The 22,206-nt window shown below is 42.0% G+C and overlaps 1 protein-coding gene across 25 annotated transcripts in view; it reads right to left on the bottom strand.

Moving 5' to 3' along the window:
• Fars2 (phenylalanyl-tRNA synthetase 2, mitochondrial) overlaps positions 1-22,206 on the bottom strand; it is a 463,399-nt gene that overhangs the window by 301,465 nt on the left and 139,728 nt on the right. For all 25 annotated transcript variants that reach the window (XR_002396033.2, XM_021260707.2, XM_021260714.2 and 22 more), the window contains 2 exons: positions 19,658-19,817; positions 5,196-5,327 (listed from right to left, as the gene is read on the bottom strand). Coding sequence is in view for 24 of the 25 variants with exons in the window: in XM_021260707.2 (XP_021116366.1) it covers positions 5,196-5,327; positions 19,658-19,817 (292 nt within the window). In the remaining variant the exon portion in view is untranslated. The remainder of the gene's footprint in view (positions 1-5,195; positions 5,328-19,657; positions 19,818-22,206) is intronic.

Genomic DNA, 22,206 nt, shown 5'->3' with positions numbered 1-22,206 from the left:
TCCACCACCTTCTGATAGCGCCAAGCTGCGGCCCAAGCTTAAAACATGGGCTAACACTGCATCATTTTATATCTGAGCTACGCACAGCCCTGCTGTCTTTCTAAGTTTTCAGATGGAGAAGGCAAATCTCATCCATTTTTGTAGCTTCCTCTTTTTGTCTAGCATCCTGCTGAGCACACAAAAGATGCTAAGTATATAAGCAGCATGTCTACTTGTATCTAACACCGTGGCTGGGTAAAGCTTGGGCTCTGCAATCTAAATGTCCCCCACTCTAGGTCAGTAACACTAATCCATATTAACTGCACATAGTTCAGAGATCAGCTATCAAAAGGAAGAATAGTCTGGAAACAGATTCCCACTCAGACTGAAAAAGAACCACTGAGTATGCCAAGTGGGCAACAAGCAAAGACAAAGTGCTCAACTCCTTCAAAACACGAACATAACTGATTTGGAAATGTACATTCCACACACCTACATCATCAGTATTCCATCTTGGAGGTGATCAGCACAAGACTCTGGCACAATCTTCTCCAAGCCCTGTCCTCTCTTCTCACTCTGCACCCTGTGCCTCTGCTACAAACACTTACACACAGTGCTGGAATCACTGCTCTCATGCCTGGATGTACTGTGACATTCTCACAGGCAGGCACAATACCCACTCAGTCTTCTATAACCTTAGTGGGACTTCAAGAAACACTGGAGAAACAAATGAGTAAACAGTGATTTTTTTTTTTAAAGCTGGAAACTGTCCAGGTATGTATTTACAAAGGTTTCCCAAAAGAGTCCACTTAAGTTTTAACAAGGAAGTAGATTCTGTTTTTGAAGTTATTTTCCACTGCAGATCCTCTTCCTCCCCCTTGGCCTATGTACGATCTTCTGCACTTCGCAGGGGCTCAATTGAGGGTAAATTCCTTCCTGGCTCCATCACAGCCCACAGTCATCCCTGGCGATGCTTCTGATGCCTGAGCTCCATGTTCCATACAAAAAGACATAAGCAGCCTGACTCAGCCCAGTGGGAAACAGCATTTGGGGACATGACTCGGTTCTGTCCTCAAAACACCTTCTCAAGAAAAAAAAACTTATCATGAAAATGGTCACCAATCACAGCACAATTACCAAGGCTACGGAGCCTGAGAGAAATGGTGAAGATGCTACACCGAAGGAAGAAGAAATAAAGTAAACTTCCATAAGCCGTGGGGAAGAGCCTACCCCATGTCCCCAAACACACATGTGCCATAATCCACTTCAGTGTGTGAAATGTTTTCATCCACTGCTTAAATTAGAAATCTCATCTCACGTTTTGACTAAAGGCACTCTATCATAGAAGATAAGACACCAGGCGGCGTAGCCCTTGTTAAGAGGTATCTAATTACAGAACAAGTGATGTTCTGTTAGCTGTATATTTTATTTGAGGATTCAATTCATTGATTTGGTACTAGAAATGGAACCTAGGGCCTTCACACTGAGCTACATGATGTTTTGGTTTCTGTTTTTGGTTTTGTTGTTTTTGTTTTGAGGCAGGGTCTCAGTCAGCCTCTGAGTTGCCCAGGCTGGCTTCGAACTTAGAATTCTCCTGCCTCAGCCTCCCAAGCCACTTGGATTACAGGTGTGCACCACCAAGTCCACATTTAGTTTGCCTTCTACATTTTACGTTAGGTGGAACGATCTACCTGAAATCAATCTTTAGGCACTTCAAAGTCATGTCATTTACCACTCAGGTACTGTTGCAGACTGGTTAACTGCTCTAGAGAGACTTGGGTCAGTTACTGGCATGATCTAGCTATTTGATGTGGATCACCTTTCTCGGGCTCCATAAAGTAGGGAGACTGACAGAATCTGTCTCAGAGCCTGCTTATCAAGGTTACATGGAAGAGAGCACAGAAAGCCATGGTGGCATACAGTAGAGCGTAAATGATGTCTGCCACTGCTCTGACCTCAGCTGTTCAGTTTCTAGTTAATACAGCACTTCCCCGGCCCTGTGTAAGAACCTTAATGGAGACTCCAAACCAGCCGTTACACTGATTTTTCTGGAAGTTCTCTTTAAAGACAGGGAATGAGGAGGAGGAGGGGAGGGAAAGGAATGAAGAGAAGGATAGAGCAAGAGAGGGGAAAGAAGAACATGTAGGAGAAAAGGCAGAAAGGGGGAAAACCGAAATAGGAGGATGGCATCGCCAGTCTTTCTCTCTAGAGACAGCAGGAACTCAGAAAACAGAAAGTCAGTTGTATTTGCAAATACTGTCTGTGGATAGGGTCTGCCAGGCACAGAATTTAAAATTTTATCTGTAGACGTCAAAACACATTCATCTCCAAGAACAAGAGCAAAACTTTGTTATAACAACCTCAAGTTCAAAGAGCAAAATCTACACAGAATTTCTTTTAAAAATTGGCTCATCTTCTGTTTCTCTAGTCCCTCTCTCTCAGAAGATATGTAATTTAAATTTTACAGGAACAATTTCCCAGCAACTTGAAGCACAACCTACCATCACCATGAATCACCAAAACACGTTTGCATCTTAGGGCTGTGTGCGTGTGCACATGTGTGCACTTTACTTTCCCCATTCCCTTCAAGAACACCTGACACAGCTGATCTAATTGTAGAACAGCAGTCTCATTAATGTACAATAACGACTTGGAAACTTTTTTCCTGGTAACTATTTAGTCAAATTACTGCATAAATAAACCTCGTAAGGACCCCTAGAAGATTCTAGAAAATGTACAAGAACACACAATTTCAAGGGACAACGGGTAATATCAGTCGGTCACCCCATATTTGCTTTGGACCCCTGACACTAGGTGCCTCGAGAGGAAGCCTGGGATTCATTTAACTCTTTTCTTTAAAAAAAATAGCATGGAAGTATTTGAATCAGCTCCTACCCAAGAGGATACGAAATCTGACATACTTGCCCCTACTATTTTGAATTCACTTCTTTCTATTCAAACTATAGACATTTATTGGCTGATTTTTCTTTTTTTTTAAGTTTCTAATTACTTTTTGTTTTCCCTCTAAATTCAATCACTCAATCTAGAATGATGGATACAGAGATGACTATAGATCAAAGTAGTAACTGGTTACACGTACTTAGAAGTTGGTCCTGTGATATGCAGTATGGCCATTGTTTAAATATTTCCTATAAAGAGGACTCTCTGTTGATCAATGTCTGTAATCATCAGAAAAAATTTAAGTATCACAACATCAACAATTGATTTCCTCTGAATGTTCACTGTGAACAGACCCTTTGCCAAGCACTTTATATGTAGCACCTCAATTAATCTTCACACTGAAACTATTAGGATAACATCATTGTGTCCATTTTACTGTGGAAAACCAAGGATCACAAGAAATAAGCAACTTGCCTGAAGACACACAGCTGTTAATTGATGGAGTTGTAACAACCCCCCACCCCACCCCCACCCCCGGTCTCAGGCATCCAAATGCAAGTCTCCCAGGCCTCTTTCACAGGCCCTAATTTCAATCTCTGTTGACCCCTGCCACTATGACAGCTCTTCAAATATCTGGAAACCATCCATGCAACATTTGGCACTATGCTGAGCTTTCCCCTACCTTCCTCGGCATAATGGAGAGGAGTCTGTGAACTTTTTAAGCCCAGATTCCTACAGATGGAGGGGCATACGAGTAAAACCAAGGGAAAACTGGAATAAACCCTGTAGCTACACTTGCTTTCAGCTTCTTGTTTTGATCATCAGTTTTAGAAGTCACATGCCTAATCAGTATGCTCTCAGTTCTGCTGTATGGTCACAATGGTAAAAACTGTTCTGGCAGTTTTTAGGCATGTGGAAACTGCTACTGCCTATCTCAAGCTGGTTAATACCACCAACGCTTCATCTGGGACCTGGGCAGCTGTCAGATGCATGACCTCTTGACCCTAGAGGCCCAAAGACTCCATCATCAGATCGTGCTACCATGCATCCAACGAGGAGCCCCAAAGTCTGACTATGGATATGCAGGCTATTCATTGCTTAACTTCGCCTTGCCTCCAACAAACTTGCCCCATGCCTCAAACCACCCTGTTTCTTCATCCCACACATAACATAAACCTAAACATAAACCATGCATAAACCATAAACCACATCCTAAAAGTGGGATTTGGGGATCCCACTTCTTCACTCCCCATCTCGTGAATAAACCTTTTTGCAAAATTCACTGTTCAGTGCTGAGCATCCCGTGCAGTAGCAAAACGGGCCTTGCTGGGTGACAAGAGAGAGAAGGGAAAGCCTGGCGGCCCATCTTCCCGCAACACAAGATCCCGCACTTCCTGCCACTCTGCCTCTTCAGTTCCACTTCGCCTCTGTTCTCCAGCCCCATGAGCTGACGTCACAGACCTATGGTCTACCAAGAACCACCTCTCGTCTGTTCGGACCAGGAGGCAGAGCTGCCCTCTAGGCTATGCAGTGAATGCCCTTCTACAGGAGCAGGGCGGAGGGCCCCCAGGACAACCCGCCAGTTGCTGTCCACTTAGTGTTTACTGTGTATGCACTGAGGTCAAATGCCCAGCCCTTTACTTTTCCTGGAGAACTTCTACTCTAAAAATTTAAAAATTAAATCCAGATAGAGATTTTTTTTAAAAAAACCTCAAAACTATGAAATTAAGCTTAGAAGCAATCATTTTTTTAAAGCAATGGTCCTGCAGAAAACAGCAGGAAAAGCCTTTCCCAAGTACACAGAGATAAGGGTAGCATTTAATCGATGACCTTATCTTTCCACTTTCTCTCAGTTAATGGCACTAAGTGGAAAGTGCCACAAAGGAAAGGACTAAGTGTTTTGGGCCTTCGTGGTTTTATATTATATTTTGTGTATTTATGAAATATCTGCTGAATTTGGGACATTATGCTGAGTGCAATAAGAACAAAAAAGGATTACACAGTAGCTCTGTTCTTGAATAGCTTAGAAGACTCACTGCACTCATGTGACTGTACCAGATGCCTCTGGGGCAGAGAGAAAGTGACATGTCAACAAGCAGCAGCCAAGAGCTGACCTGCAGGGATGGGACTCCTGTGCAACATGAGAGGTGAGAAGCGAGGCCTTCCAGAGCCCAGGGCCAGAGAGGGGTCTGGGGGCCATGGAGGAGACAGGACAGCACCGCTGCCCCTGGAGGAGTGGGCCCTGTCAATGAGGCTGCACGGCAAGGCAGGGTCCCTTTAGACACCTGTAAATAAAACCCAGGACTTGTTTCTACCTGAATTGACCAGCTGCTGTTCCATGACTCCACAGCCAAGAACTTCCAGCCATTCTCCACGGAAGTTGATCTCCATCTCGAAGGAAGGATGAGTGAAAGGAAAGTAGCAGTCCACCCATCGAGTCTCCAGCCCTGCAGAGGTGCCAGGAAAAAACAAAGCATTAAAAGTCTACCCTTCCTTGTGACCAAGTTTGCCCTTTGGCTAATGACACCAATTACTACAATCTGAGTAAAATAAATAGCAAACAAACTAATTTGCAACATGTTAGGGTGAGGCAATAAATCTTAAAACTTGTGAAAAACTAGGCATGTCTTTCCCAATTTGAAAAACACTCTGTGTATTTCCAGGACCCTCTGAAACCAAATCAATCACCTGTCAATTCCCCGGAAGCACTTGACAGCGGGAAAATTAGGCCAAGATCCGGTGAAGGGAGGTAATTCTGTTAGTTTCTGTAAATGGCAATGGCATCATTTCAGTTTCAAAAAAAAAAATCTGTATTTTCCTATACCAAATTTGCATATCAGCTTATAAAAGAAAAATCTCTGAGATTTTTGGGTTTAATTATAAGAGCCAAAGGATCAACAGGGAAGAGATAAAAGAAGTTAGTTAATTAACAGATGCAGGAAAAAGAAAAAGACATTGACCTTTCTAAACATGTGTTGAAACCTTCACTCAAAGCCACCACAGCCCACCCCTGGGGTTTCCCAGGCGACCTGTAGGCCTACGAACTTTCTGGAAGGTTAACTCCCAACAGGTCCCAAGCAGCAAGTACAGCGTTTCTCCTATGAGCTGTTCTGCTGTCCCAAAGCATTCCCTGCTTGGTGTAACCCTGCCTCTCTTATCTACAGCTACACAGATCTGTGCCTTCTAGCCCAAATCTTTATTATTTCAAAGACAGTCTTCACTCCAGTCGTGTAGGCCTATTTCCAACTGCTACCTAGCACTGCTGCTGGTAGTTTTCAGAACTCGTCCCGACGCCGTCCTTTGCTGGCCAGCACCTACAATGGCTCGGTAAACCCTTTTGACTCAGAGATCCCTCAGTCTCAAGAGTTTTGGCTTTACAACCATACGACTAGTTTAAGAAAAACTGATCAACATTCACTCAGGTGAATATGTTTTAATTTTTTAAAAACTGCTTATAAGAGACGAAAAAATTATTATATTATTAGTACAGTAAGATCTATTTGCCAGACTTAAGGAAAACATTTAAAAAGTAAAACATTTTTCCTACAGATGAATGACAAATACACTTAGGTCTAAACAAACACAAAAAGTCACACTAAATGCCAGAACAGATTTTTAATAAGCAATTGGAAACATGGCACTTTTGACCAATGATATTATTATTAACAAAGAAAAAGACGGGTGAACCCTAAGCAGGGAAAGCCCACACTGGGCAGGGGTCCCTGACAGAGGGGAACGAGTTGAGTGGCCCTGAGCTAGGCCGACTGTCGGAAAGGCAGAGCACACGTATCCGATGCATCACCTCGTGCTTCTCCCTCAGGGGCATGGTTGGGCTCTTCTTCCGGGCAGTCTAGACCTGGTTACCGGGGCCAAAATGCCCCCTTGTGAATTTAAACCCCTTTACGTGTTCACTCAAGACTGTCTGTATTTTAAATCTTCTGAAAATCGGAATGTGAAATGAATAAAAATAACAAAACACAAATTAGAAATAAAGAGTAAAATAGAAGATAACAGGAAGTAGGGTGAGGCATCTTCCTCCAATGGTAAAGGGATCAAGAGACAGAACAGGGGAAGGGGATGAAAAAGGAACTGAGATGTGTTATGTCCAGTTACCAGATCCACACAAGGAATGGAAACATTATGTACTTTAAAAATGCACTAATAAAAAAGTTTTAAAGTTAAAAAAAAGAAAATTGCTTTCATCTCTCGAGCACTTACTGTGTCTCTATAAGCCCATTCAGAGAAATAGGAAAAACTTGCTGGGAAAGTCAAGCGTCTTGCCCCAAGTCACACAACCAGCAGATAGCCGGAAGAAACTCTGGTCTGCTCAACCCTAAAACCCCAACCTTCACAATTAAAACATAATCCCCTAGCCCAGTGTGGTAGCACACACCTGTAATCCCAGCACTCTGAGAGGCTGAGGCAGGAGGATCACAAATTCAACCGCAGAATGGGCAACTTGGCAACTTAGGGAGTCTTTGTTTCAAAATAAAAGACAAAAAGGGCAGGGCACGTTGTTCAGTGCAAAGGCCTTGGGTTCAATCCCCAGTAGCGGGATAATGATAACAATACCTTGCCCATCCATCAAAAATCAGATGAGAACAAAATTATGAGACATGGGACCTTCCCTGTGCCCCAAATTCCAAAGAAGAGCCTAGCTCTTTCTCTGTTCTGTTTTTGCTGCATTTATTTTCCTGGTTACCCATTGTCTACAGCAAGGGTCAAGTGACTGTTGTAATACAGTATCTCCCCTATTTTATATGTGGCATAGAAGACAGACACGAAGCTGCACATGGGGAAGTGCGCAATCTGACAAATGGGGACAAATGGACCCATGAAACCTCACCCCGATCATGATAATGAACATATCCGTCACCCTACAACTTCCTTGTGCCTCTCTGCCCCCACTGCCGATAGTCCCACCCTTTTCCCCTGGCCCTCCACATTCCCAAGCACCCACAGATCTGATGTTACAGCTGAGTTCGGATGCCCTAGGATATTATAAAGATGGAATCACCCAGAATGCATGCTCGTCTGGCTTCTTTCACTCAGCATAATTGCTTTAAGATTCATCCCTGTTATTACACATAGCAATAGCTTAATCCTTAGTGCTGAGTAGATCTCACCGATGCTTTTTCCCTCCGGGTGGGGAGAGGGGAGCGGTCCTCTTGGGGGCCATTAGGGAAATGTCCCCAAGTTGCCCTAGTAATCCAGACTTGTCTGTGTGAAGCTCACATGAGCAGGGTAGTCGCTTACTTGCAGCAGTATCTGAGGAGATGGTATTTGTATACCTGTGTACATGCCCTTCTTTGGGACCTACAATTCCCTCTCAACATTTTTATAAAAAGCAGCAAAGATGATCCTACTGGCAAACAAAAGTGTGTGAAGCCTTGGGACTTAAGACTGAACCCAGGCAGACTTACAGACAAAATCACCTTTGTCATTTTTTAACTTCTACTAGTAAAGTACAACTCATTTTAGGAAAACAGTTTAGAAAAATAAATCTTGTGTGCCTGGCTTTTTTATGCTTGGCTTGAATCTTACCAAAAACAGCAATAGAGTCAGGGCTAACATCACAATTTCATCTCATACAATTAAATATTACCCAAGTGCTTGGAACATGTAAGGCGAAGTCTGCACAAGCTAATTTCCTAAGTGAACCTTTTTAAAAACTCTTCTGGACTGACTACAGAGTTTAGTTCATATAGTTTTATATCTCACACCTATAATATCTTAGATTTCCCTAATGTGAGTCAAGGAATTTTTGTCCCATAACCTCAAAAGAATCATCTGTTGGTTAAAGCCATCCCATGATGGATGTCCACCAGCCCTAAGTAAGTGGCCCCTGCATGCCCCCCACAGGAGGCCAAGGCTCCAGACAGAGGCCCCTGTTTACTGGCACCCATGGGGTTGGTGCTGATGATGCCAGCCTGGCACAAGAACGGAACAACGCAATGGCATAAGGTCTCTTCTCTCCGGTAACCTTTTACTAAAGGCTTCCGGTTCATTGCTTCCATAATTAGAAATAGATAACTTTGATTTGTTCTGTAATGCGGAACAAATTCTGAAAATAAAATGTCCCATACGTTGCACTGACCCTGGCTCTTTGGGGCAGAAGACCTTGGCCACCATGGCCCTCAGTTCCTTCCGACTCAAGTCACCCTACAGCTGTCATTGGATGGCAATGAAAGTCCCTGCTCCTGCTGAAAACTGCCCCCAGCTAAGCATGAGAAGGCAAGGCAGCTGGCCAAAGTTTCCCAGAAGCCAAGGAGGTGGTAAACATGAATGACCTGAACAGCAGGGCCCATTGATAATATAAGAACTGACACGGAACACAGATTGGCAAATGTCGTGTCTAATGCGAATGAGCCAATTTCAATCCTTTCACTCTCTCAGAGCCTTCACTAAGTTTCTTTTTAAAATCAATACGACCTTGGAAAGAAGGCCAGATCGACACCATTCATTTCCCCTGCTCCTCTACGTTCTTCGATTATCGGTTTTTCCTCCTTTACATAAAGAGACAAAAAGCCAAATCCGCCAAACCTATTTTTGAGCAGTCTCTGGCTCTACTTCAAACAGAGACAGTAATTCTCTGAAGGCAAAGTATATTAGCTAATGTGTATTACCAAAGTACCATATTCTTTTATATATTCTAACAACTTAAATTTTAATTACATTGACAAATGAACAGTGTTTTCTTTTAAATCACTGGTATTAAAATTATTTATTTGATATTTTGATATTAGCCTGAAAATACACTTATTCTGGTTTTTTGCCCCATGACCTCAAAATTACTGTACTATTATATCTGGTTGAAAACTCATCTTGACATCCTCTTCATAATTAAAAAAAGACACTATATAACTGGTTCAAAATGATGACATATTTCACATCTCAAACAACAGGACTCAGTAAAAATATCCACTAAAAACTACACATTTTGTATTACACATTAACGGAGTGAAATTTTTAATAACTATGTCCAAGACATATGGATCCATTATTCACTAGAATAACCTCTTACTGGGGTTAGAGAGGGAATTTAAACCTTATGTATTATATATCTAATGGAATGCAATGTCAAGGTATTTTTCTTTTTATTTGGAGGGATAATAACTTCCTTATCCACATTTACACAAGAAGTTCAGAGCTTTTTTAAATGGCTTCAGAAGTCTGTGAGATTACAGCACTGACCGCTTTCTCTTCTGAATGGGAATGCTGAGTTGGTTCAAGGATTAAGAGAGCCCAAAGTCTAGAGGCAATTTCTCAAAGGTGACCTCCAAAATGGTAAGCGGAAGTTCCTTTCACCATAGTGATGTGACCCCACATGGAAGTCACGAAGCGAGAAATCCAATTCTTTCTCAACTCTGGTGGAGGCTGCTACCTGACACTGAGACGGGGGCCCAGGAAGAGTGTCCCACCTCACCCACTCCATGCACAGTTTCTAATCTGTACACCTTTGGGAAGACCAAATGGGAACGCAGGGTAGAATGGACGTGGGAGCAACATCACGTCTGTCACTCTGCCTCCTGCGCAATGTTACAGTACCTGAGCAGTCTGTCTCATACCTGTAAACATCAACTAGACTTCACTTCACTCTACTTGCAACTTTATAATAGATCTCACACTTAATGAACACACTACAACATTCAATTTCCCTGACTTAAGGCTCATGAAGGAGATTCTTCCCATGTTCTCAATCCCCTTATATTAAAGATGGGAATTTGCGATCAGAACCATCTTCCATGGGCAGTAGTATCTAAACTTTAGAGCAGTTGATGGCTCCAACTAGAGGACACACCAGCAATTTTTCTATATCCTACCAAGGCTACCCTCCACTTCAGCAAATAATTTTGAAAACTGACTACACAGATATGCAATTAACCGCTGCTGCTTGGCATTAATTTTTCAATAGTTTTCCCCTCAGTTGGTACCAGAGGAACAGTAGGCTATAGAAATCTGAAGCCAGGGAAGTTCCTATGCTTTCCTGACAGCATACAGCATGTATCCAAGGAAGGAAAGGAAGGTGGAAAGAGAAGGGAAGGGGGGTTTTCACAGGCTGGAAACACATTTTGAAAAACTGGTGTCATCGAGATCACGATATAAATGGGAATTACCCAGCAGCCACAGTCTCGGGGACCTGACAATTCCATCTCTTCTGCTTCTGTTAAACCCACAACCTTTTAAACCTAATATGTGGTAAATACCATATAAGCCAGATCTTTCTTTTTCTGATTTCTGAATATTGTTCAATTCTAATTGCTTTCTTACACGAATTTTTTGAACAGGTAATATGTTCACATGGTTCAAACTCAAAACACTCTGACTGGATACTTCTCTCCATGCAACAGGGCACAGAGAGAAATTTCACCTGCATCCCTGACCTTATCTCTTCCCACTCTCTTGAACCCTGGGAGTGCATTTACAAGGTTTCCTTTTTATTGCCAGATGCAAGCAAACATGAATTTCCACTTCTGTTTCCCTCTTTTCTTCCTTAAAAACAGAACACGATGTCTCCACCATGCTGTTTTCACTTAACGGTCTCCCATTAAGCGAATACACAGAGTGCTTCCTCACACTTCTTCACACTCCTGCAGTGTGGTCCACCATGTGCCTGGCCCACATTCAGATATAAGAACTCCCCGAGTGATGCGTACTTGGACCATATCCAATACTTTGTTACTGAAAGCAACGGTGCAGCAAGATACCCTGCTGGGTTAAAGAGTAAATGCTTCTAGTACTGTGACACACATTGCCAAGTCATCCTCTGTAGGCGCCACCTAACATTTTGAACTCACAGAGGACAAGGTACACAACTCACTAGTGCAGGAGCCAGACCAGCGCTCAGGTCCCAGGTAGAGAAGCAGGGCTGTGCTGAGAAAAACCCACCAGCCTGACCCAAGGTAGCTCCCACGTAGTGACTCATGAGTCCCCATGCACGAGACTCCCGAGGTCCTGCTGCCTTCCTTACCCTCTGCTGTCTGTCTTGTCTGTATCTCTTGTCTCTCCTCCGGCAAGGGAAAAGAATGGTTTTTGGGCCTTGCAACTATGTGAAAGGCAGTCAAGAGGAAAAGGAGGCACATTTAAGACATGAAGCATCCATGTGGGTATGTAAACACTTATTCCATTCCCAAGGCCCGCCTTACAAGAAGCATGAAATCATTCACGATTTCCACTTTGCCCCCATCTAGGGCCTTACAAACCTGGCAATGTCACCACTGTGACTTTTTAGTGCAGCATATATATCTGGTACTTCAACACTCAGCCATGTACCCTGAAGTCCAGTGCTTCAGACTGTTAAGTGGAATGAAAGCATCTGAGCTACAAGTTAACGCTAAACACCACTTTTCTCCTCTCACAGAGAGTAATAAAATCCTCAGCGTGGGGTTTGCCAAGCTTGGAGTAGAAAATGTTGGTACTGTTTCAGTCACAATGACTCCCTGTGCTAAGACATCTACAAAGTTATGGGAGAAAGAACAAGGCTAGCAATCCTCACCCCCTGGTGATGGTGTAACTGATCCCACAGCTGTCCGTCTCCTGTGTGACTGAGGAAAAGACCAGCATGTCAAAATGCTTAAGGCAATTTCCCTACAACCCTTCTACGTAGAAATCTTTTGGATTAGGGCTTGGATATTAAGATGGTATTATCATTTCTCTTTCTCAAAATGGGGTTAGAGATAAAGTACAACCCAATTCCGTGGGCCCCTCATTCCATAAGGCAGATATGGAGTCAGAGGCACTGGGATAAGTGGCACTCCCCTGCTACTTACCAAGCAGGACAGGAGACAGCCTCGGAGCATCCCAGTTTGGGGGTCACTCACAGTGCATGGCCTCTGGTTCAATCATCTTCCTCAATGCCTGCTCATAGGAAACCTTCTTCAGATCCCTACCAGCTACACAGAGAAGCCTTGTAGACTTCACACTCCAGACCCCACCAATCCAGCCACAGAGACTTGGATGGCCATGGCAGCAGGTGTGCAAAGAACCTTCATAGATCAGAACCAAATGTCAAGTCTACCACTTTGAGCCCAGTGACCTCAGACAAATTCACATCTCACTGTCTCAATCTTAAGCTAAAAATAATACTTCACACAGAGTTTTGATAACAACTTAGCATGGAAACGTATGCAAAGAATGTGGTACAATGCCTGGCACCTAATAAACACTCAATGGGTGATGTTTTAATTGAAGGTTATGAAAATTAGTCGTTAGTCCTTTTAAAAACCCTCAGCTTTTTATAAAACATAAAAAAGTTTCTAACTTATAAAGTAACTAACATTGATTGTTCATTTACTATGTGCTAGGTACTGCACTAAAATACTTCAAAAGCCTTCTGTCACTTAATGCTTACCCTAATTCAAGACTGGCATCACGCTGTGCAGTTTACCAACGAAGGAAATGTGGCTCAGACTGCTTCTGTATCTAATCTAAGTTTCTACTCAAGTTAGTAAATGCCAAGATCAGAACCCAGAGTGTCTAGCCGCAGAGGCCCTCACTGCCCTGCCCACAGAGCACGCGGTGAGAAAACACTGGCTACAGTTCCACACCAAGTACATCCGCAAGGCCCAGGTGGCATGGTCAGACTCCTTACTCTCACACGACAGGAACACACAGTATCCAAACAGGAAAAGGAAAAGAGGCATAGTCAAAGTCAAAAGAAGGACAAACTCCCCCAAGGCCACTAAGTAGGATGTGTTGGTGAGCAGGTTGTTGGAGGATCGACATCCCCGGAAGGAAGACAGGGGCTGTAGGTTGGGCAGAGGAAGCCATCAAGTAACAGCAAGGAGGCCCAACAAAGCCCTCTTTCTCCTCTTCTCCTCGCCAAGGATTTGGACAAGACAGCCCATCAGATCTGCCCTGTGCAAAACCTGTTGCTCCTGCTGCCTTCAGTCTCTGGATGTGGGCCGCCCTGGGAAGGGCACGACCAAGGGCAAGGAGGGAGCCAGCAGCTGGGGCTGTCGCCAAGGACGGTGCACCCCCGTCAGCCAGGACCTTTGGAGCGGAAGCTGTAGGGTACACTTAAGTGAGCACAGTTGGGCTTTTTGCTTTTAAACAAATGGGAGGCGCGGTGACACTGGCCCCCACACACAGTCCATCTCGCCTCTCATTAGTCGGTCTACACTGTGCGACGGGCCAATGCATAAAGGGAGCCCGATGTCTAAGAAAGAGACTGGGCCTCAGAAAGGCTATAAACCCTGAAGGAGAGAAAGAGAAATTAAAATCTTAAAAATCCTAAATCTCTCCTTGCGTTGCTCTGAAAGAAATGATCTGCCAAACACAGCACAAGCTATACAGAAAACAATTGAGAAATGTGAAAAATGACAATGAATTTCACAAGCATAAAAACAGTCCAAAGGGTGATTTTCTTTCTAATTCTAAAATGATAACCTTTCTTATAATAGCCCTAGGATGCTGGTACAATTGAAATGTTAGCAGAAAATAATAAACCACATTGGAGGGAAGAAAGAAAACTGAAACTAAAGCAGCTATAATAACAACAAATTGCCACAAGGAAATAATGTGTTCTAATTTTTAATTTTACTTTTCAAGAACAAAGGAATCCAACAGTAATAAAAAGTGAAAAGCCTAGACTACAAAAACAAATATAAAAAGAGTCACTGAATATTCCTGAGACCTAAGAAGCACTATCTATTTGCTAACTAAGTAGAAAAAGAGTGAATCTGAAAGATTTTAAGTGATCCTTGGTACCCAGACTGTAACCAGATGTGGTGCAGCAAATAGAGAATTTACCAGAAGCTGGCTGCCAGGAATCTGAGAGCAGGAGATTGTCAGAGGTAGTACCACGCAAGGAGCCCAATTTTTTTTTTTAATTAAAAAAATTGTATTTACTTAGAAGCATTCAGAATGTCAACAAAACAGCTGCAACATTTTTTTTTCCAATTACAGAGTGGTATTCAGTTAACAGAACAACACTTCGTATAAGCTGCATCAGAGACAACTGAAGATGAAAAACTACCATCCCCATAGATAACTAATTTGTGCTGTGCACCAACCAGAACCTGCTTTAAATTTCCACGCCCATTTACAACCCCCATAGTGTACCAGGCAAGGTTAGTGACTATGTGAAGTACCACCAGGACAGGGCTATCGAAAGACACATTCGGTAGCGTGTTAACTCTACAAAAAAAAGACACTGTACAGTCTAAAAACAAACCTTACACAGCCTTACATTTCAATTCTTTTCTTTAAAAGGAGTGAGTTGTGTACAGGGGCGTTAAATGCTTTATAGACAAGAAAAAAAACTGCGCTGGAACCAACTTATTCATCATCATCATCTTCATCCCTTCATCGTCCTCCTCCTCCTCCTCCTCTTCATCTTCCTCATCTTCCTCCTCTTCCTTCTTTTTCTTGCTTTTTCCAGCCTTGAAAGCTCCCTTTTTTGCTGCATTGGGTTTTCCTTTAGCTCGGTAGGCAGCAATGCCCTCTTCGTCCTTTTCCTTCCGCTCGGCAGCCCTGCTCTCATAAGGCTGCTGTCGTCTGCTGCAGTGTTAGCCCACATTTCTCCCAGTTTCTTTGCAGCATCACCGGTGGAGAGGCCAGACGTTCTCCTCTGACTTTTGGGCAATACTCAGAGCAGAACAAGAAGAAGGCCGAAGGCGGCCTCGTGGGCGCGCTGGGATCCTTGAACTCTGTCTTGTTTTTCCTCTAGGAGGGATATAGGTTTTCATCTCTCTTTCATAGCGGGCCTTGTCCGCCTTTGCCATGTCTTCAAATGTCCCTTTCTCTTTAGCAGACATGTCTCTGCCTCTCTGAGCACTTCTTGGAAAGCTCTGAGAAGTGAACGGAAGATCTGGGTGCTTCTTCTTGCTCTCCTCTCGGCAAGTCTGCACACAGACTGCCACGATGACGTCCTGCCTCCCGGCTTCTTTGGAGCCCCTTTGCCCATGTTCACTTGTTTTCCTCAGCGAGGCACAGAGCCGCCCAGCGTCCGTCTGGCTCTCACTTGCCCTGGCGCTGTCTCTCTGGCGCTCAATGGACTGCAACGGCTGTAAGGAGCCCAATTTTTATCATCTGTTTGAACATCATGGTTTCCACAGGCCTCACAACTCAGAAATATTATTAAAATGGTTTCTTCCTATCCTTTCAAAAAAGCTAACCTCGACCGTGGCTCAGAAGTCAGACTGCATGGGCTAAAACAGAGCTCGGATACTTCATAGAGTTGTGATCTTCACAACTTAATTTCTCTGTGCCAGACTTCTTATCTGAAAATGGAGACCACAATACCTACATCTCAGAACTGGCCAAAAGAAAAAATGTGCGGCTCACACCGATTTAGAAACTGCTAACCATTATCTCTACAGCGGTCATCATCAGCATTATTGTTATTTTTATTAATCTAAATGGCATTCAGATTGACAGTGCAGAGTTAAGTTTTCCAAGACATTTTCAGAAATTTGCTAAGCAAACAAGAAAACAAGCAAAGCAGTAGCAATAACAAAAGCACAATCAAACTTCATGACTGTTTCAAAATATAAGAATTTTAATTCCTAGCCATGCGCATTCAACAGGCATAATAATCAGAAAAATCAGGTATCACAGAAATTTTTTTTAAAAGAAATCCACTACCTGGAAATGTTCACCTCAATGCTTGGCTTTGAATGCCAAATACAACTATTGAAAATACAACCCAAAGGAAAGCCCAGAAGGACATTCAGAGAATCAGATACCCTCAGTCCACACAGGGCCTAGCACAGCGAGGAGGGCACTAATGCCACCCTCACCAGGCGGGTACAAAGGGGCAGCTCATTCCTCTCGACTGAACGCAGATGACAAGCAGAGCCGCCATGCCGTGACTATTTCTTCCTCTCGAAGGTACTGTTTTGACTGCCTTAATTTCCCTTCCTTTCTTCACCCATTTAAAGTGCTTAACTTATAAGGCACCTTTCAGTGTTACTTCACTTGATTCACCCGTAAAACAAGTACTGTCTAAACTTTGAAAAGTTAAAAACTGAGGGCTAGAACACCAAGTGACCCGTTCAATGTTTTAGAGCAACTTCATTTTAATCCTTCTGGTTCCACACTACCATTCTCAGTGGGCATAAGACTGGCTGTTAATCATTTTCCCTTCCTTTGCCTGTTCTTTTTTTCTCCTTAAAGCTGCGCACCGTGTTATGCTTGTTTTCAAGGGCTGGCATTTGTGTCTCACCTGTGTTGTTCCTTTCTTTCCCTAGCTCCCCTTGTTTCATCTCTGGCCCTCTCACTGGCTCATTCTCACTGATCCTGTAGGACAGGCTGCGCTGCACCAGGACCCAGCCTGGGGTCCATGCTCAGTCCCCTCCTGTGCTCTCCATAGCTCCTTGAAGACTGCAATTATGTCCAGCTTGTTCCATAGCACGATGCCTGCAATCCTGTAGAAATCCAGTTTCTAAATCACACAAGTAGCATGTCATTTGATTATAGAAGTGTGCAAGAAGATGTAATTAAGGATGGCTCTGAAAAGATTCTCTCCATAGTTGGACAAGTTTCAGGCTCATCTGAATTTTCCTATAAAGGTACTTGACGCAGAACAATATCCCCTTGAAATGCAAGGCTTCTTTCTATCCTACCCTGCTATAAAATGGTCTGAGCAACACAGTCCACCTCCCTAGATTTCAGTGTTAAATGGATTATATTACTGTTAAAAATATCACAATTCCATTCTTTCATTATGAAAATAAAGAGAAGGTGGCTGTAACAGGATTTTCACATCAGCAATCTCTACATGAAGCTTGCTTCACTATCATATTATACCATTTTAATATGAAATATTTTAAATCTAGAACAGGAGTAAAAATAGCAACCATCCATAAACCCATTATTCAATTTAATCAAGTCATAACATTTTGCCATATTCAACTTTATATTTTTTTAAAAAAATAAAACATTATAAAAACACATACAGCCTGGGTTCTGGCCCAACCCTAATACTATCCCCTATCCCTTAGGAAAGGCATTATCCTGAAGTTCAAATGCTCTTTTTTAAAATGTACATATATAAAGAATGTAGGGGGTGGGGCCAGGGATTTAGCTCAGTGGTGCTGGCACCTGCCTTGAGTTCAATCCCTGGTACAAAAAAAAAAAAAAGAATAAACATCTTTTCATATATTTAGTCATCATTCTGGATGCATCACAGATTACCATGTTGGACCATTTCTCTCTTCTGGCTTGCTTATTGGAAGAGCTCTTTATGCTGAAATTCATTTGATAGATCACCGCACTCCTTTCAGAATGCTAAAAATGACAATGACTAACCATACAAAGTGGTGCTGAAGATGTAAAGCATCTGGAATTTTCATGTACCACTGGCAGGAACAGAAAATGGTACAACCACTTCAGAAGATGGTTTATTAATTTCTTCACAAATTAAACAGAACGATCTAGTCATTTCACTCCTGGGGATTTACTCGAGAGAAGTAAAATCATATGTTCCCAAAAAGATTCAGACATGAATGTTCATAGGAGTTTTACTTTTAACAGCAAAAAAACTGAAAGCAACCTAGATGTCTCCCAGTGGGTGAATGGATACAGTGTGGGAGGGAATACTGCTTAGCAGTAAAAAAAGAAAGAACTACTGATAAACACACAACAGGGATGAATCTCACAATAATTACACTAAGTAAAACTATGCAGGCATACTATAAAAAAGAATGCATACTCTAAGATTCCACTCATATAAATGCAGAAAATGCACAGTACTTAATAGCTACAGAAAGCAGATAACTGGTTGCCTAAGTGAGACACAGTAAAGGCAGGGGGAAGCTTCTGGACAGAATGGACGTATATATTATCTTGATACTTATGGTGGTGTCTAAAGTGTGTACATTATGGCAAACTTGGAGAACTGTAAAAATATAAGCTTATTGTATAGCAATTTATCAGATTGTATGTATACTTTAAATATGCATAATTTAATGTCAGTTACACCTCAATTAAGCTGGTTTTTAATCTCATAAAAGAATCAAGAATTCTAACCCTGCTAGGCTTCCATCTTTCAAGTATTTGTCCCCTTCCTTCTTTATCTCCTTTCTTCCTTTCCTCCCTTCCTTCCTTCCCTCCTTCTTTTCTTCCCCTGGCACTGGGGATGGAACTCAGGGCCTTGCACAGGCTAAACAAGTCCTCTACCACTGAGCTACACTCCCAGTCCCTGAGCATTTAAGTATAGGTCACAACTCAGAAAATCCCCTGACCTTATCTTGGCATCTTTCGAAAATCAAACAAAATAAGTTAAGTCTGAAATAGCTGAAGGAGGAGGTGACCTTACCACAAAAAAATTTTCTTAGGGGAATAATTGAAGGCAAGTAACTAAACTGAGAATCCAGATCTGAACAATATTGTTCTCCCTACAGGAAATTAACTGTTAATATTTTTACTGTTGATAGCAGTAATCAGTATGTCAATATATAAAACAGTCTACTGGGCTCATTCACATGGTTAGGAAAGTAGCCCACCCATCAAGTCTGGTCTAATGATAATATAATAATAGAATAACAGTAATCAGCCTAAATACACTTTTCTCCCCACTGATATTAGTGATCCTACTCCATTATCATTCTTAACAAGGTTGTTATCATTATTCTTTCTCCAGCCAATTCCATTTTCATATCCTTCTATTCCTCAAATAGAATGAACCAATAAATGTATAGGTTTTATTTCACAAAGAACTGAATCGTTAAACCATAACTTAGATGAAAATAATCTAGATATGCTAATCTCAATGACTTGGAAAATGATAAATGTTGGACATCTAAGCCTCCAGAGAAAGATACTGAGTACCTACCATCTCCAAAAAGATGCGCCACAAGTCTGCTAAGTGTTTGCTTAAGGTCAAATTCTATGAGCTTCAGGGCCTCCATGCTGTGTGTCTCTTGTTTATGTGCAGACCGAGAACCGTGTTCAAAGAGCCGCAAGCTTTCTCCATCCTTTATGCCAGCAAATAGCTGTAAATCAAGAGAAAAAATACACAAAATAATCCTCAAAAAAGTCTATATGAAACAACATAGAAATTCTGCTAAAAGCAAATTCTACTCTAAGATGTGTGGGAATAAGAATTATGTCTTACAGTCAACAAACATACTGAAATTAACACTGACAAAACCAACAAAGCAAAGCTCACTGCTACCATGGGGAGCATCTCTAAGGAATTAAGGCAGTATTCTGAACTTCGCTGATCTCTGTTTTTCATTTGCATGAACTCATAATCATTTCCTAACATGAGAAACTACCCTCAATTCTAGTGGAAATACCAGTGAATCAAGCTTTCAGACCTAAAATGGTATCTGTCCATCTGTCAGTGTCCTGACAGTGTAACCAGTGTAACCTGAGACTAGCTAGGCAAGTGTCATCTAGGAAGTAAACCCTATAAAGTCCATGAAGACGGGAGGCATGCTGGAATTTGCTAGCCCACTACTTCCAAAGCCCGGGATGGGTCTGACACATATTTGTGGGATTTACTACCCATGAAATGTTAGCCAAGTGACATGGCGGCTGAGCCTCAGGTAATGATATATAGAATGGAATGATACTATATATACTATATACTATTTTTGGATAAAATAATACATGGAAAATATAGAGCACTTGGCACAATGAAGTGGTAAAGAAATTTTGCTTATCATCATCATCATCATCATCACTATGAACTAGAGCTGTTAGTCATAAACTGCTTTACAAATGAAACAATGCATCCCCATTTGGGGCAACACGGGAGATCTTCAGCTCTAAGACTCCAAGGAGAACTCCAAAGAGAACTGAGCAAATGAATCTATCATTCTTCCTATCTTAAGTTCCATTAAGTAAAAAATAAAGTGTTTTAATAAAAGAATGAACCAACTGCCATTTCTAGTAGTATGAGGCTAGACAAACCTCCCAATAAATAGTACTAAAAACTTTTTTAAATTGTTAAAAGCACTGAAGAAGTAACAAAATAGAAAGGAATTACTCAAGCAAACTCTACAATGAAGCATGAAGCCAGCAAGATGCCTGGCACAAAGCCACGGAGAGTATCAGCCTCGCCAATACAGCAGTGGAAAACGATCATTGGTTGTGACAACTTACCACAGCAACGAGTGAGGCACAAGGGAAAGTGGCCAACTTGGAGTGTCGGGTAAACAGTCCTAAAGGATGCGCCTTCATGACACGGGAGATCATGGACACACACCCGCCCTGTGTAGACCTGCAGTCAAGGGTCACGTCTCCCAGGCAGTTCAGAGACCCTTTGGCTCTGACAATGGACTCAGGAAATCCCAGACAGCTGCTCTAAATGCCCAGCAAACAAAGCGGTCTCTTCAGAAAAAGATCCTGCTGTCCTACAGTCCTTAAAAATAATGTAAGACTATACATAAAAAGCAGGCAGGCAGACAGCATCCCAGGGAGAGAGCTTTAACTCCCATTCTAACTCTTACTTTGAGGTAAAGGAGCAAGCTGAGAAAATAAGAAGGAAAAAGACAAGCGGTAAATGAGTGAGATGATAAGACTGATCTAAAATCACCCCCAAGAGTAAAACCTTTTACTCTTTACCCTAAGTGTAAAAATTGGAAAAATGTGTCCCATTAGACTAGCATAGGAACTAGAGAAAAGGAATGGAAGAGTATGCCCAGTTCAAAGTGGCAACCTTCACAGGCATAACTGCAATCAAGAGACAAGGGTGGAAAATAATGAAAGACAACCTTTGCAGCTAGGTGGGAAGAAATAAAAATACTCAGGATTGTACAAGATAAAACACACCTAAAAAACATTAGCAGACTTATAAAAATACCCCCAACCCACTCATACACAAACTCCACCAGATCTGTGCTTTGCTACACTAACAAAAGAGGGCACCAGAAAAGTAGGACATCAACTGCAACTAAAAATCAACAAAAATAAACAGAAGAAAAGGCAATAAAAGTACAGAGGATTGCCCAAACTCAGTAAGGCAATTCGAAATGGCTTAGCTGATGAAAATCCACCCCCTCCTCCTTTAATTTCAAAATTAAAATAAGTTCAAGTAGGCATGTGGGAGTATAAATAATTTCTTGAGTTAGAAACTCAAAAATTTAGAACAAATATGCATGAAAAAAATAAAAAAGAGGATTGATCTCTGGAAAAAAACAGAAGAAATAAAATCTCAAAATTGAAGTTTAAATTACAAAGTATGAAAGAGATCAAGGAAAATTTAATGAGAGGTATTGAAGAAAAGCAAAAACCAGAAAAATGAAATAGAAGAAGAAAGAGGAGAGGAGGAAAAGGGAAGGGAAGGAGAGAACGTGGCAGAAATGGAAGACAAGCAAAAAAGGAATAACATTTTTATAATTGGAGTACCCAAAAAAGAAGAACAAAATAATGGAC

This window comes from Heterocephalus glaber, unplaced genomic scaffold (assembly GCF_053883595.1).
Source record: "Heterocephalus glaber isolate CG9 unplaced genomic scaffold, H.glaber_assembly_v1.0 deba00001472, whole genome shotgun sequence".
Classification (NCBI taxonomy): Eukaryota; Metazoa; Chordata; class Mammalia; order Rodentia; family Bathyergidae; genus Heterocephalus; species Heterocephalus glaber.
This window is presented reverse-complemented; position numbering and strand designations above follow the sequence as displayed.